Source organism: Solea solea, chromosome 6, assembly GCF_958295425.1.
Source record: "Solea solea chromosome 6, fSolSol10.1, whole genome shotgun sequence".
Lineage (NCBI taxonomy): Eukaryota > Metazoa > Chordata > Actinopteri > Pleuronectiformes > Soleidae > Solea > Solea solea.
The window spans coordinates 2,963,909-2,979,463 of record NC_081139.1 but is presented as its reverse complement, the minus strand read 5'-3'; the positions used below and the strand labels follow the sequence as shown (position 1 = coordinate 2,979,463).

Here is a 15,555-nt window from a genome sequence, read left to right as displayed (position 1 = left end):
CAATAAATAATCTAACAAATAAAATCACAGAGAGTCATTTAAAAGGCCAGTGGCAGCACAGATATTTTTTTTGCTTTTAATCGGTTTAGTTCTGGATTGGGATTAGGTAAATTGGTCACTCAGAATTGACCGTAGGTGTGAATAGCAAACTGTCCAGGGTGTGACCCCGCCTATTGCCCTATGTCAGCTGAGATTGGCACAGCGGCCCCTGCGACCCGTGGAGGATAAAGCGGTAGAAGATGGATGGATGGCTAGTTCTGGATCTTGGCAGATTGTATGTTTTTGTTGAATAGAAGCAACAAAAAACAATATTTTAAGTGACAATCTTAAATTCTTCTATGGTAAATGGTTTTGCATTTACTGTACATGTACAGTACAGTGCTTTTCTAGTCTTGATGACCACTTACACACTGCCGGCGCGGCCCAAGGACACATCAGCATGTAGACTCGCGGAGCCTTCTAGTTGAAAGACGACTCGCTCTTACCACTGAGCTACTGTCGCGCAAGTACTTTTGTTTTTAGGTATTTGAATGTAATTTCATCATTTTAACAATAAAGTGTTTTTGAACTCTTAAAGTATAAACGTAAAATGTTATTAAAATTCAGTTTTAAGGGTTTTTTCACCAAAGATTTATGCATTTTTGCTTTTTTTCAGAGTCCTGTCAACAAAAACAAAGAAACTGAGATTTTCTTTTTAAAATTAAATATTTTTAGTACATATTTTTACACAAGTCCTCAGCTGAAATGACACTTTCACATAAATATTTACCTTAGTTCAACACAGAGACATCTTAGTTCAAATGCACTGCATATCAAGTTAAAGCAATCCTTCACTGATTTGCATTTAGCTTTGTATTTCTATATATCTATATCTTATATCTTCATTCTTTTTTGTTACGTGCCCACCAGTGACACTGAGGCTTGAAACTGCAACGCCATTTCTGCACTTTTTAGACCCACGCGTAGGGGGGCGGGACCTCAATCCCAGAATGTAAACAGTGTCCGCCATCTTTGCTAACAGTTACGCCAACAGGACCAAGTGAAGGATTCCTTTAAGTCTACATCAGTGAATACAAAAGCATAATGTTCATATAACTGCACACATGGAAACAGTGGAAAGGAGCTTTATTTCTTCAAACAACTCAAACATCTTCAGAACGTTCTTCATCGCACCGAAAAATTAGAAGATATACATGATTACAAAAACAACACATCATCTTGTATAAAACAATATATACATGTATTCAGCTTATGGTTATTTGTATAACACTAAAGACAAAGCAAAAAGAAGAAGAGTATTTATGGGATGACAGCTGGCTGCCTTGTATCTGGCACGTTAAGACTGCTTCACATATACTGAGAGTGGAAATTACTTGATACAACTTCAGGTTTGTCGAGATATAAAAACATATCTATATATAATAAAATACCATGCAGCAAATAAATCTTGGATAACTAGCCTTGGATTCAAATTGTGCACAGTAAAGGCCACTAGATATAATTTAAACACCTGATTATTCATCACGTCATGACTAAATGTTCCCTTTTAGCTGCATTTAAAGCTCAGTAATGGCACAGAAATCACAGTAATGGCACACAGTACAAGCCACTTTCTTTTGGCAAAAGGTAACAGTAGTCAAGTAATATTCACAGTGCAACGAAAAACATGTCGCCACTTATACAACTAAACAATCTCAGACCCATTTAAAGGAAGGTCTAACATTTTCGGATGACATTGGACAAATAAAGTGTCAATTTAAAGCATTAAAGGAGTTAAACTTAACTTTTTCTGTATTTTTAATAGGATCTCATTAAAACAAATAGATTTTTCTGCTATGGAATGTAATAAATAATGCAATATAATTTGCAATGCGCGAGTTGTTACACGGGTTATTATTATGTGAAATACATTCACTTTGCTTGAGCTCACAAAAATAGTAAAATAGCAGTGACGATAAAAAAATACAAAGTCAATCATACAATCGTTCAATACAGCAGCTACAATAATGTTCCTGGTCCACCAGAGGAATTCTAATTAAATCTATTAGAGACACAATTTATTCTGTTGGCTTAAAATTCAGTGCACTGGTGCAAAACGCAAATAAATATAAACAAATGGAAATAAAAAAATAAATCGGAAGTTTTTGAAATGAAAAAAAAAAAACAATCATCCAAAATAAGAAGTCACTGTTGTTTAACCTTGTCACTGACTAAATGAGTCTAAACAGCAGCCATTTTGAAAGGTGACAGCAGGAAAACACAATGAATCATGGCTGAGTTCCATTTATCTTGCTCACTTTCAGAGTGAATTATTATTATTTTCATAACCCTTAATCTGGCTATTATTTTCTCGATTATACCAGTAATTGTTTAGTCCATAAAATGTTGATAATTCTTTGTCAAACTTGATAATAATGATGTTCTCAAACGCCTCGTTTTGTCCACAAACTAAAACGACTCAGTTTGAATGATTTCTTTGTTCCATGGAGCAAGAAAAACCCGAAAATACTCACATTCAAGAAGCTGAAAAATCAGAGAATCTGGTTTAAATCCTTAAAAAAAAGACTTAAACAGAGCCGTCGTTAATGTGATAAGAAACACCTGACAAAATGGCTGCTCTGCAATAAAAAGCTCACATTTCTACAAACCATTTAAACCATGATGAGAGCACTGGTAAGAGTCTGTCTGTTAAAAACGGTGCTGCAGCCACGTGACATTAGCTTAGCATACTGACTGAAAATAAGGGGAAAACTACTATTCCCCTGCCTTCTCTTGCACCATTTTAAAAACTACACTGTATGTTTGTTTAGTAAATAAGTTTGTCACATAATTCCTTGTAAGATAGTGAAATGTTTTATTTTACATAGTAATGACTTGTTTATTGTGAGCTGTAGTAGTTTGCAGTCTTAATGCTAAGCTAAGTGGCTAGTCATAGTTTTCATGAGGGCCTGAGGAAGGTTTCAAACTTCACTGCTACCTCTTGGCTGTTAAATTATACATTAAAGAGACATATTTTGCAGTGACTTATGATCGAAGACGTGAGTGATAGATTGTTTATGACAGCGCTGCATGAGTGGGCGGCAAATAAAAACCCAACCTGCGTTGTCTAAACGTTTGAGGAACTATTGAATCTACTTTTTTTTTTAGCAGTTTTAGTTTCTGCGTCTGCTTCATTTCAAGGAAAATATGGCAAAGTCAAAAGGTCACGTCAGTAAGACGCTCTGCCAACAGTTACTTACATTTGGCAAACTCTGGACGAGTCTTTCCCACACATTTGGTAAAAGAAAATCTAACATCCTTCCTGAGCGTTCTCTGTAACCTGCACCAACACCGCCGCCGCCCCCCCTCCTACACGTTAAGAGTGGTGGCCGTCGTTGGTATCGTGCCACTGTTCACTGTGGATTTTGCAGAGGGGCGCTCCCTTCTGACATATCTTGTTTTTCTCGCTTGAAGAGAAAGACACAAACACAAGAAAAATGTCGTAATCAGTGAGAACTAGAAGTAGAAGTGGTCAAAGCATCTTCCCGGCTATGATTTATCATGTTTTGTGATTTCAAGAACAGATCTTACACCCGTGATCACGATTTGTGACTTGTGAGCCCGTCTCACCAGCATTGCTCAATAGTCCCAGGTGATGTTTTGTCTGGTTTGCATTACTCAACAACCTAACATAACAGTATAACTTGTTTGACAAGATCAGAGAGTGTAGTCATCTTACCTGATGAGGAGGGAATCATGACAGCCTAGGAGGAGAAAAAGGAATTTAAGTATCCCTGAAGGCACAACCAGTTGTAAATAATGTCTTTGTAATGCTGGGAAACATTGCTGAGGTTACAATAACAAATTGACACTAAGTCTCTACAGTGCTATAGTGTGTGACTAGTGATGTGCAAACAATAAAAGGAACTTACTGTCTCGCTTGGTTGGAAAATAAAGGCTGTAAAAACACACATACACACAAGTTACATTTGAGAATAATTAACCTAAAATATCACAAAGGCAACGCAATAACACTCGTTTACGTTTCGTTTTAACACGCGTTTACATGCATGTTAAAAGACTATAATTCGGTTTTCTTAATGTCATGTAAACACGTCAGTCCGACTAAAATCAGGCTAGTATTAGTCGGACTAACATACTTGGACGATGCGATTCATATGCTGATTGCTCCTGCATGTGTACTCTTAGTCGGACTGGAGTTGGTCTTTGACCCAGAAGCTCTCCCGGATCATATTGCGGTGTCTAATTTGTGTAACGATTAACACGTACAGATGTATACTCAGACTCGGCAAGTTGTCCGATTGCCTGTCTTAGTCAGACTAAGGCCTTAGTCTGATTAATCTGTGCATGTAAACATGCTGCATTATATACGTTTTAAGGTTAGATGACCATACTTTAAGGTCATGTTCCAGCGTCTACCTTTGTTGCGGCGGTAGAAGATGCCTGGGAGTCGGTTGGAGCGTTTGAGGTAGAAGAAGGAGGCGACAGACAGGATCAGGAACAGGCTGATCAACAGTGTTCCTAGAAGCAGAGAGGCTGCCACTCCTGGCCCTCCTGTTCAAATACAATAAAGATAAAACAGGGAACAGAGTGGGAGGAAAAACCTGAGTTACTGAGTGCTGCAGACACTCACTCATCAGCAGTATTTTGTTCTGTTTCTCCTGCATTTCAAGTTAACCACTTAATGGAAAATCTAATTGTCATACTTTTTTGAATTGACGCAGACACAATTACAGTTAAGAAATGTTATACACCACAAAAATAACGCTGAAATAACACTTGATCACTTAATGACTGTCGATATATCTTACCAATTTTAGGAATGACAGTGGTGACAGTGGTGTGATTCTTCCGCTCCACTGTGTAGTCTATAACATGGACAGAAAAGTGCAAATTAAAGAGAGCACAACTCCCCAAAACAGTAAGATTTTCATTTATCTGAAACGGCAAGAGTTCCTACTGTAGGTGCAGACTGTGATATTCTCCAGGTCCACGGACGCCGAGTCACAGAATATGCACACAGTGTTGCTGTTCTCGAGGACGCGCACAAAACAGCCTGAAGAATCAGAAAATATTTGACAAAGGAGAAAATGTTTATGAATAGTGAAAACACTAGGTAGCACTTTGTGACTTTCTGCATATTACAAACATCCTCGGCTCTCCGACGGTGGCAAGTTACCAAAAACATCCAGTTTACCTGGTTCACAGTGAGTGTCGTTCGAACACGAATTGTTCACTTTCACTTTATCGCCACAGCACTCCACTGAGTTCTGATGTAAGGCCTGTGAACAGAGCAGCATGAATCAGTGTGACCCGAAGACAACGCACACCTTTGCCTTTGACTAACATGTGAATCATGTGTATTACCTTAGTTACAGGCGTCTCAGGTCTGATGAGGATCACGGTGGCAGCCAAAACCAGAAGGAATGACAGAGCCATGTTCCAGCCCCTGGAGATAAAACAAGACTTCTTTGGTACTAATCACAAAGTGACTGTTGCGATAACAAATGATAAATCTGTCCTTTTACTTCCTCAGAAGCCCTGAGACAGCTGTGGACAGGTGTTCCATCACCTGATCCAGTGATTTTGATTAGTATCGGACCAATATCGATTCCCATCCCTAATTGAAACCCATTCGAATCACCATTTTTGATGCATCACAACAAAAATGTGGCAATTTATGGGTCAAAAACTTAAAAAATGTCATTAATGTTTGATATGTATGACGAGGACTGACGTTTATATCACTTTGGTTCTCTAGGTGTGTTGACGTGAGTATTTTATGAAATATGACATTGCAAAAAAACAAACAAAAAAAATGCATATAAACCAGGCATGTCCAAAGTCTGGCCCAGTGAGATTTTCTACAGCCCACAGCTTTGGTTTTATAATGTATTTATGGCCAGGGTTCGAAAACCCCTCTACCCACCTGACAGACAGATATATGCACTCATGTCATATTATGTTATTTGACTCCGATAAGAAAGAAAGAAACTGTAACTAAGCAACGAAGGATTACTTTCATAATCGATTAATCAAGTAATTGTTTGGTCCATAAAATGTCAGATAACTTTAAAAAATGTTGATCAATGTTTGTCAAACACATCAAATGTCTTGTTTTGTCCACAAACCATATTATTCAGTTTTTAATCATTTATTTGTAACATGGAGCAAAGAAACCAGAAAATAGCTGAAACAATCAGAAATCTTGTTTTAATCATGAAAAAAGCTTCAAACCGATTCACAGATTATCAAATTAGTTGACGATTAATTTAGTAATCGATTAATTAGAATAACTGTTTCAGCTCTAATGTAAATGTTACTGTTTAAAAAAGAAGTTCTGGGCCCCCATAAATCTTCACATCATCCAATCTGGCCCTCGCTAAAAAAAGTTGACACCCCTGATATAAACAAATGTTTCTGATAATCTTTCACATATACCAGGCTGCAATAACCAAACCAAAAAGAATCCAGTTTGCATGAAGTATATTGAAAATAATTAATTAATTGTGTTTTCTTAGTCCATAAATCCATAAAATGAAGGTGCATCATGAAAAAAAATTCTACAATTTTTATACCTTAATTTTTTATGAACACATTTTTGTACTCTAGGTGTGTTAACGTCACTTTTTTTTTGAAGGCGCATCTTTGACATGAGCGTCGAGACACAATCATAACACAACAGTAAAGGAGAGGTTTAGCTAGCAGTTAGCACCTGTCACCAGGAAGTTCCACAGTGAATAAATGGAGCGGCGCTAAAATAACCCTGTCAGTGTTAGAGTGATAGATTTGCTTAATCTGTCTAAATCTCCCGTACATTATCGGCTCCGCGTACACACAACCACAGACTGGGCACACACGCACACGCTCGCGAGCGCAGAAACACAAAAAGTTAACTCACGGAGACAAACCAGCAGCAGCAGGCGTTTGGCCTGAACAAACTCCTCTGAATGAGGCTCAGTCCACGTCAGGTCCCGTCCTCCGCTGATTTATCGACCCACAGTCACTGGTATGTGTTGAATGATTTGTCATGGACGCACTGATGCAGCCCACACACAGATTATAATCCTGCAGATCACTGATATCTCATTTAGTATATGCACTTCCGGGTATGATTTTCACAATAAAATGCTCCATGAATACTGCAGGTTGCTGTGTCCTAGTTGTTACACCTTTTTGATGTATTAAATATATTTGTGGTTGGCCTTTTTGGTAACTTTGGCATTTTGTAGTAGTTGACTACTTGTAGTAGTAAAAGTACCATTATTTTTGATAACATTTTACCTGAGTACAAGACAAAGTACTGGTCTAAAAATGTACTCAAGTTAAAGTAAAAAAGTAAAAGTTACTTAGTTATTCTTTTACAAGATTGTTGTTCTTTCTTGTGTAGTGCAAAAAGGACAAGGGGACACAAATCTCACCTCATGCATTTGCTGGCAAGAACAACACTAGTGTACTGTCAATGTACTTAATATAGTTACACTTAGATTAACAACGTGTTCTGGAGCTCCAAGAACATAAAATATGTGTGTGAGACAGTGATTAAATATCTTCCTGTGTACAGTGAAGGCGGTAAAACTATCTGCTATCAATGCGTCAAACTAAATTGTAAGGACATCCACATCCGATTTTCGAAATAAATACACTGAGAGCGCCGTTTCCCCGTTTGAAAGTAAATTTTTGAATGGGGAAAAAAATAAAATCCTCCCTTGTTTTGTTTTACCATAACAAAAATTGTAAGGAGGGCGTAAAAAAATCAGCGTCAAATAGCTTGACCACAGTGAACAATGTGTAGGATGGAGGATGAAATAAAAAGTTCCTTAAACAAGACTTATTCCCCTCAACAAGGCAGGGCAGCTATTGTATTTATAATTATAATCCCGAAACCTGTCAACGCCTGGTGTGTCATCGTGCATTCAAAGAACATGAGGATAATCAGATGTATTCCTATTTAAACCAGAAAATAGCTTACTAAATTTAAAAGTTGCGTCTACATCAATCAAGTGTTTATAAAACTTCAGAATACACAAATAATCAGTCTGAAAAACACAGTCTAAGCCTAAAACAAATCAGAGGAGTGTAATTTGTTTTGGTGCTATCAAGTCGTAGTTTTAACTTTTTCGACGGTACTTGAATGCAGCCTAGTAACCTTCGTCTGGAAATACGACGCTCTGGACACCTGACAAATGGCGGTAGATTTAAATGTTTGCTAGTTGTTGTTTACTTAAACTGTGAGTACGTTTTTAAGATTATTTATCTTTTCATTCCCAGCCACGAGTGTAATGACTACACGTATTGTGTATACACACACATTTGGTATAGATATAACTCTCGCTAATTTTAAACATACCTAGGTAATAATGCCTTCTTTACATTCGATTAATGCTAATGTAGATAACTAGCATGACTGCTTGCTAGCTGCTGTGTTGATATGATAACCTGTTAACCTTTTTTACAAACAGCTAACCAACAGTAATGAACCATATCAAGAACATAAAAGAGATACTGAGCATCCCAGCAGGAAGCAGGTGAGATTAACTCACTAATCTTTACCTACTGTGAATGTAATGAATACGGAAGTTCAATCACTGCATCAATTAGTCGACTTGCTGATCTATGGATAATTATTTGGCAGATATTATGAGAATTGTATTCTTTGTTTTGGACATATATGAAAACACACACATTTTTTATTTGTGTTTTGGACTGAGTGTTGATCAAAACATGCAATTGAAGAACCTTAAGTGGCCACTTTATTAGTAACAATAATATGGCATTCGGGAGTGGCACCCACCTTAGGGTTCAATGTATTGTACAGGTGTGCAGTATCCAATAAAGTGGCTACTGAGTGTACATGTATGTATACATATACAGTATATAAGTATTAACATATGCCACAACATGTAGTTAAATGACATGCAAAGACAAGTATCACACACACACACATATGGCAATGACGTTTTACAATAATTCGTTTTAGTTTGGTCACCTTGAGTTCAGGATACAAAGTTAAACTCTGGCATTGTCTGTGTCTATCTTTTAATATAATGAATGAATAAACAAAACAAGATGAAAGTGAAAATGTAGATACAAATGACCGGCCACTAGATGAAAACAGATTTATTTATTTAATGTAGAAAACAAGGACCATGTCTGTTTTGCAGCACAAACAAATTATGTGTTTGTGTCTTATTCTCTTATCAAAAACTGTGGGGAGAAAACAATGAAGAGGAATATGTCTACCAGTGGCTACTCCAGCTTCACCGACTCCCAGTTATTATTTGGCTCTCAGTTTTGGCATGAAAATTCTCAGAGCACGTCTCAGAGTCTGTCATCCAGTTCACAAGAGGTAAGATTTATCCACTTCACTCTGTAGGAGTTTCAGTAAGATCCATTCCCTAGCCATGTGCTCCTTTTAGTTAGTTTATGTATTTAACATGAAATAAATAGATCATTATAGATAAATTGTAAACACCATTTCAGATATACAATGCCTCAAATGTATATTGAGCTGCAGTGCAATGAAAGATTTTGTCATGTCTGTTCTACTGAATTATCCCTAACATTAATTATTTGTGGCAGTATTGATCCATTAAGAAAGAATAGGTGTTTCAGTATTGTTAATTCCACCACAACACATCCTTCTCATTTGTCTGTTTTGAATAATCACTTTTATTATGTATTGAAGTCACAATGTTTTTTTTTTTATGCCTGTACAGGGGAGTGACCCAAAGTTTACCAACAGTTATCACACGAAACCTCTACTGTTTGGAGAACTGAAGGGTAAAACCAGAGCTTTGGGAATACTGGAGAAATTTGAAGAAGACAGGAAAAGGGAAAAAGAACACAATGAAAGGTACCTGCGGGATTCATAAACTAAATAAAGAATAAATACTATTTATTGTACTTAATGTTGCATTTGTAAAACAAATAAGTTAAATATCTTAAAATGAGTATTCAGACCCCTGAAAAATGTCTGTTATCCCTTCTCAACTTCACAGCGAACTTTTAGCCAAGGAACGTCAGCATACTCGAGAAATTCTCAACAATGTAAGTGATGATAGCCATATTTTGTTTTCATTTTTACTGCTCGTCTACTCTAGATGAAATGTGATTTTTGAAAACTATGTTTTTCAGATCCAACAACTCGTCACTTGTGCAGAGAAAAACACAGCTGTGTGCCAAACAGTCCTCGTAGCATGTACGTTTCCTGAAAGACTGACATAATATTCTATATAAGCAAGCATTTATTTTCAACAGTAGATGGTGCACTTTACCCAATAATTACCCCCATTTAATTTCATTTACAATTTCTCTCTTAACCTGTGTATGTATATTATATATGATATATTTATATTTTAATCAGCAATGGATGAATATTTTTGTCTTTTGTTGCTTCATCCCAGTGGAAAAAAATCTGAGTGGTCTTCAGAGTGATATTTCCCAGCATTTTAAGACTGTGGTAGATCAAGTCAGCTCCCACAGTAAGGCGATGGCAGAGCTGGAAGAAAGTGTGAAAAAGGTGAATAGCGTATAGCTGCATGTTCAATGATATAGAAATAGATTTTGCATACTCATACGTTTTTCTAATGAGAAAATGTTCCTCTTTAAGAGCGCAGACGCGACTGCAGAACTTGGTTCAAATCTGCAGTGCTTAAAGAGTAGTCTGGAGAGTCTGAAAGAGGAGCAGGAAAGAGAGAGCAAGATGCTTGAAGAGGCCTTGAATAAGCTCAGCAGCCTCATCTCTGAGCATGCAGCCAAAATCAGTTCTCAGACGGTGATGGACAGCACCACCCAGTCGTCACCAGGACTGGAACAGTCGCTCCTCAGTGTCCTTCAGAGCAACCAGCTTGGAGGTACTCGGCTCACACACACTCTGTCCAGTGTTGAAAAGAAACTAGTGAATGTTCCCCCTCAAAAGCCCGTCCTCAGTATTAAAAAAAGGAAACTAAGTCTCTGGGGCCATAGGAAGCGCAAAAAGAGAGCACTGGTGCTCTCACAGAAGAGTAAACGCACAGTCTTGGATGAGAACAGTCCGTCGTTGCTGAACAGTAACAAAGAGCAGAATGTTTCATCACCCTTCATTGAGTGCTGTAATGAGAACACAGTAACTCCCCGGCAAACTCTTAACCTAGACCACCAGTCGGTAGTCTGCAGCGAGAAGTCCAGTAAAAGTGCTAGGTGTCTCATCAACCCATTCAGCTGCTGGTCTCAGGACAACGACAGCCCTGTGAGTCTGGATGGAGTCGAGAGAATCTTAGAGAATCTGTCAGCTGAGAGGACGGGGGCCCCAGTGAAGCCACAAGGCTTCTGGCAGTTGTTTGACATGGACTGTGATTAGACAGTTTAGTGCTTTTTTTGGAGTACAGGGTAATTAATGCCACACTGTTTATTATCTATTATCTTATTTATTTATTTATTATATTATTATCGTGCCTACGTTCTGTTATTGGTGGATTCAGTTTTCTGAAGAATGAACTGAAATATTTATTTATTTTTTAATTCCCTTATTGATTACTGAGTATAATTCTCTTCATGTAGTTACTGATAGTGAGAACTATCTTTATAAACCATATAATTTCAGAGATATTTTGTTATTGAAAAGATATATTATATATTAGTAATAGTGAGCATAATTCAACCTTTACAGATGGACATTTAATGTAAAAATAACTAGAATAGAATCTGTGTTCATGCCACAACAGCCATGCTCCATAATATTGTGGAGGTGCATGTGTATTTGCAGTTTGCAAGCAATACCTCAAGAAAAGGAAGTTATTGATTAATTTGATTTAATATAAACACACACTCTCTGTCAATGTGACTTTACTGACATTCATTCTGTAAAAACTTCAAATCCTCTATGTTTTGGTTTAATTTGTATGGAAAAAGGGTCATAATTCTGTTTAATATTGATGGAAATCCTTCCCTATTGTTGCTAATAAAACAGTTTGAGCTACAAAAGTCACAGCTGCAGATTCAGTTTATCAAACTTGTCACGCCTGACAAACTGTTGTGAAAAGGCCTATAAAAGAGACACAACACAAGCACTTTATTTACAAACTTTCTATTCTCACTGAACAACTTGCAAATCATTAACCTCCTCTTTCATGCAGACTAAGACCTTTTCTGCTTAAAAGAAAGAAAAAAAAGAATGGCTTTGGCCCAGCGAAAAGTGCATTAATAATAATTAATTTACTGATTCTCTCAGGCAGACTTTGATCTGATGTGGCAGGGGTGTCACAGTTTTACTAAGTCTGCAGGTGGGGACATGAGTCCCCTCGGGTTCAGACTTGCCACTAAGCAGACATCATAGTTGTCATGCATCAGAACGTGCCGAGCCGCCACTGTCCACCGCTTCTCCCACGGGTCCAGCTCTAAAATATCCTTTGTTATGACATCATGGCGATCTGAGGGTTGTCAAGACACAGATAGAGAATTACAACAACGTTAAAACACTCTTTTCTTTCATTTGATGTGGATTTTTGATTTATTTCATTCACCTGCTCCTTTGAAATATCCACACACATAGATCTTGCCTCCCACCACTCCTGCGTTACAAGCGTTGGTGCGCAGTGAGAGTTGTGCACATGGGAGAGGAGGACCATCGCTCCAGTAATCTCCATCCGGGTTGTAGATCTCCACAGCGTCGAGGCAGTGGCGTGATTGCCCACGGTCCACACCTTCACAGCCAATGCCCCCTATAGATGCAAAACCAGGTAGTTGTTAAATGACATAATTTTTCAAGCAGTTTTGTTTGTGCTATCCATCCCTCCATCCATCTGCTACTACTTTTTAAAGGAAAGTTAACAACGTTTTATTTTATTTGTTAATTTGATAAGGATAGTGCAGGAAACATGTAGCTGGATTATCGCAAGAATGCTAATGTATATATGTAGTTGCCAGACAGTTAAGAAAACTAAAATACAAATCAACAGTTTACAAAAGTTAAAAGTAATAACAGTTGTGGTTTGCCTTGAGCCAGTCTTACCCATGACAAAGATTTCTCCATTGAGTACCACAGTGCTGCAGCGGTACTTTGAGAACTTCATGGGACACAGTTCTGTCCACCTGTTTGTGTTGGGATCGTACTCCAGGAGGCGGTTACTAAGACGGTCTGGCTCATCATCCATCCGGTATGACTTGCGTGGGGTGACAAAGCAGAGCAGGTGCAGTCAGAAAAGTCATTGAAACTGTTAATAATTATTATAATATATTATAATAATAATAATAATAATAATTGTTTTCTAAATTTCTGTTAAAGGACTGGCTCCAAAATAATTTCCAAGACATTAGGTTCCTTATTTTTTACTTCACCTGTGGGCTGCGACCACCTATCACATAAAGGCGATCATTCATCCGGACCATGCTGTGATAGGCAAGTGCCATAGGCAGGGGTGCTGCACTCCTCCAGGGTCCACCCTGCAGAGACCATCTCTCCACACAGTTAGTGATGAGAAACTGGTTCTTAAGCTTCATCTGCCCACCTATCAGGTACAAAGTGTCACCCACTGATCCCAGGGTGTATGAATCACGATATTCTGCTGATGTCAGGTGCTGCCAGGTTCCTTGGGTCTCTTCTTTGTACCTGCAACCCAAGACAACAATCAGTAACAGTTAGTGAGCCAGGCAAGTGCACAATCGTCAAAATGTATTATTTTATATTTGTCTTACTTGTAGATTTCAACATTCATGATTTTCTGTCGGGCCATTCTGCGTGCACCTGCCTCTCCTGCCACAATAATGTCATTTCTCTGAGTTACAACCCCAGCACAGACATACCCCAGAGCCTCTCCGTAGCGAGGTGAGGTGATGTAATAGATTCGGCCCGTGGATGGGGCATAGCAGAAGCTGCGCTCGCCAAAGTTGCCATATCTTGACCTAATCCCACCACCATCATTACCAACGCAGAGCAGTAAATCTGTGGTCTCCATGCCGTAACGCAGCTTCAGTTTACGTGGTGCAGCAGAGGGATGCATCGCTGTGGCCTCCAAGGCTTCATTCATTATCTCAAGACATTCGGCATCAGACAGCAGGGCCGTGTTTCTTTTTATCGCCTCCTTTAAATAGTCGGGGCTTATCAGGGGCAAGCGGACCTTCCTTAGGAGCTCTGGTAGGTGCAGAATACGAACCTCCCCATCTGTTAGTGTGCTGTGACTGACCCAGCGAAGGACCACATCCAGGATTGTCTCTTCTCTGGAAACATTGAGGTCATCCGAGGTTAGGAGCTTCCCCAGCTGGTGGGCTTCCAGCTCCAGGATCTCCTCATTCTGGCAGACTTGGACAAAGTGCTGTCTTAAGAAGCGATGAGCGTGGTCAGCTAGTTCCTCTGCGCCAAGGTCCCGGGCAAAGTAGTACACACCAAGGCAGTTGGAAGCGTCCATGTTCTCGGTCATGTGCAGCTGACAGCGAGTGAAGACCTCATCCATCTGCAGGAGGAAAGCTGCGATGGAGATGCCTTGCACATTGGAGTTGGTAAGAGGCAGATCTGAACAGTACATATAGTTCAAGAGAAGAGCCAGGCTGTCTGCAGGAGTGTCGTGCAGGAATATCTCTCTATTGTTGCACTCACGAAGGCCACACGTGAACATGACGCGGAAGTAAGGGCTGAAGGCGGACAGCACAACTCTGTGACAGGGAAAACTGATGCCCTCAGCCACCAGAACCACATCTGTGAGATGCTCAGACTCCCTCATCCTCTTCAACTGGTCGAGCAGGACCAGTCCATGTTTGGTTGTAAGATCCATTTTGCTCAAACTATTTTTTTACAACAATAATAACAATAATGAAGTTAAACCAGAGGCTCTTTGCCCTTACAAATGATCAGAGGGGAGGTTTGTGTCTGGAAAAAAAATAGCATAATAAATTAAGTTGAGCTGCTATCAGAACTGTATCAACATGTTAATAATTGTACAATAATGCCAAGCCAAACATTAAGTACATGTGTTGTTTGACTTTGCAATACATTGACATGAAAACATGATATATGTGGTTATTAATTAGAAAGATTACCAAAAGCAGTCAGTACAACGTCACAAATATTTAGCCCACCATGTAGTAACAACAAACCTACATTTATTTTAGGAGCCTTTAACTAAGGATAGTGTCATATATACCAAATTGTCCCCAATTAAGACACAGCAGCTTGTGTATTATTCCATAGCGTAGCCCTTTCATGCAAAATGCCCTTTTTAAAAATGTCCTACCAACATCAGCGCCTTTTATCTGGTGTTGTATCCATGTTTTTCTTCACATGTGTTGATGTTGCTGCCTGCGTCGGTCAGGGATAAGACAAAGATATGTGCCCCCTCCACTGCAGTGGCCCTCTGAGCCACGAGCCCAAAAATAGACAGTGTTGTGTCAGAGAGCATGTGGGTCAGAAAGGTTTTAGTGATCTGGGCCGAGAAGGTTTTTTCAGCTGTAACAATGTAAACTACAGCGAGTTATGGTGTTATCCATTAACATCACTCCTCTAAATGAAATAGTTTTGTTTGTTTTGGGTAATTCTTCATTAGTTTTTTTTGCCTCACTCACAAGCTCACAGCCCTGGTATGA

General features: G+C 38.8%; 3 protein-coding genes across 5 annotated transcripts; 1 reads left to right on the top strand and 2 right to left on the bottom strand.

Annotated features, from left to right (window-relative positions):
* Nucleotides 1-1,108: 1,108 nt before the first annotated feature.
* On the bottom strand, nucleotides 1,109-7,075 carry c6h1orf159 (chromosome 6 C1orf159 homolog). Its single transcript, XM_058632841.1, has 9 exons — nucleotides 6,902-7,075; nucleotides 5,368-5,449; nucleotides 5,198-5,282; nucleotides 4,961-5,056; nucleotides 4,812-4,868; nucleotides 4,420-4,554; nucleotides 3,912-3,937; nucleotides 3,719-3,743; nucleotides 1,109-3,446 (listed from the first exon to the last, which is right to left on the bottom strand). The coding sequence occupies exons 2-9, from the start codon at nucleotides 5,437-5,439 to the stop codon at nucleotides 3,349-3,351; spliced, it is 594 nt and encodes a 197-aa protein (XP_058488824.1). The 5' UTR covers nucleotides 5,440-5,449; nucleotides 6,902-7,075; the 3' UTR covers nucleotides 1,109-3,348.
* Nucleotides 7,076-8,154: 1,079 nt separating this feature from the next.
* LOC131460225 (interactor of HORMAD1 protein 1) lies at nucleotides 8,155-11,942 on the top strand. 2 transcript variants are annotated; one of them, XM_058630515.1, is made up of 8 exons: nucleotides 8,155-8,231; nucleotides 8,463-8,528; nucleotides 9,211-9,349; nucleotides 9,720-9,856; nucleotides 10,002-10,050; nucleotides 10,138-10,201; nucleotides 10,407-10,522; nucleotides 10,613-11,942. In XM_058630515.1, exons 2-8 carry the CDS (start codon nucleotides 8,476-8,478, stop codon nucleotides 11,339-11,341), a joined length of 1,287 nt encoding a protein of 428 aa, XP_058486498.1. In that variant the 5' UTR covers nucleotides 8,155-8,231; nucleotides 8,463-8,475; the 3' UTR covers nucleotides 11,342-11,942. The 2 variants fall into 2 exon arrangements, with proteins under 2 accessions (XP_058486498.1, XP_058486499.1); XM_058630516.1 differs by having other exon boundaries at nucleotides 8,178-8,354.
* Nucleotides 11,943-12,028: 86 nt separating this feature from the next.
* Nucleotides 12,029-15,305, bottom strand: kbtbd12 (kelch repeat and BTB (POZ) domain containing 12). 2 transcript variants are annotated; one of them, XM_058630513.1, is made up of 6 exons: nucleotides 15,207-15,305; nucleotides 13,675-14,842; nucleotides 13,318-13,588; nucleotides 12,992-13,142; nucleotides 12,504-12,701; nucleotides 12,029-12,410 (listed from the first exon to the last, which is right to left on the bottom strand). In XM_058630513.1, the coding sequence occupies exons 2-6, from the start codon at nucleotides 14,745-14,747 to the stop codon at nucleotides 12,241-12,243; spliced, it is 1,863 nt and encodes a 620-aa protein (XP_058486496.1). In that variant the 5' UTR covers nucleotides 14,748-14,842; nucleotides 15,207-15,305; the 3' UTR covers nucleotides 12,029-12,240. The 2 variants fall into 2 exon arrangements, with proteins under 2 accessions (XP_058486496.1, XP_058486497.1); XM_058630514.1 differs by having other exon boundaries at nucleotides 15,211-15,304.
* Nucleotides 15,306-15,555: the final 250 nt, after the last annotated feature.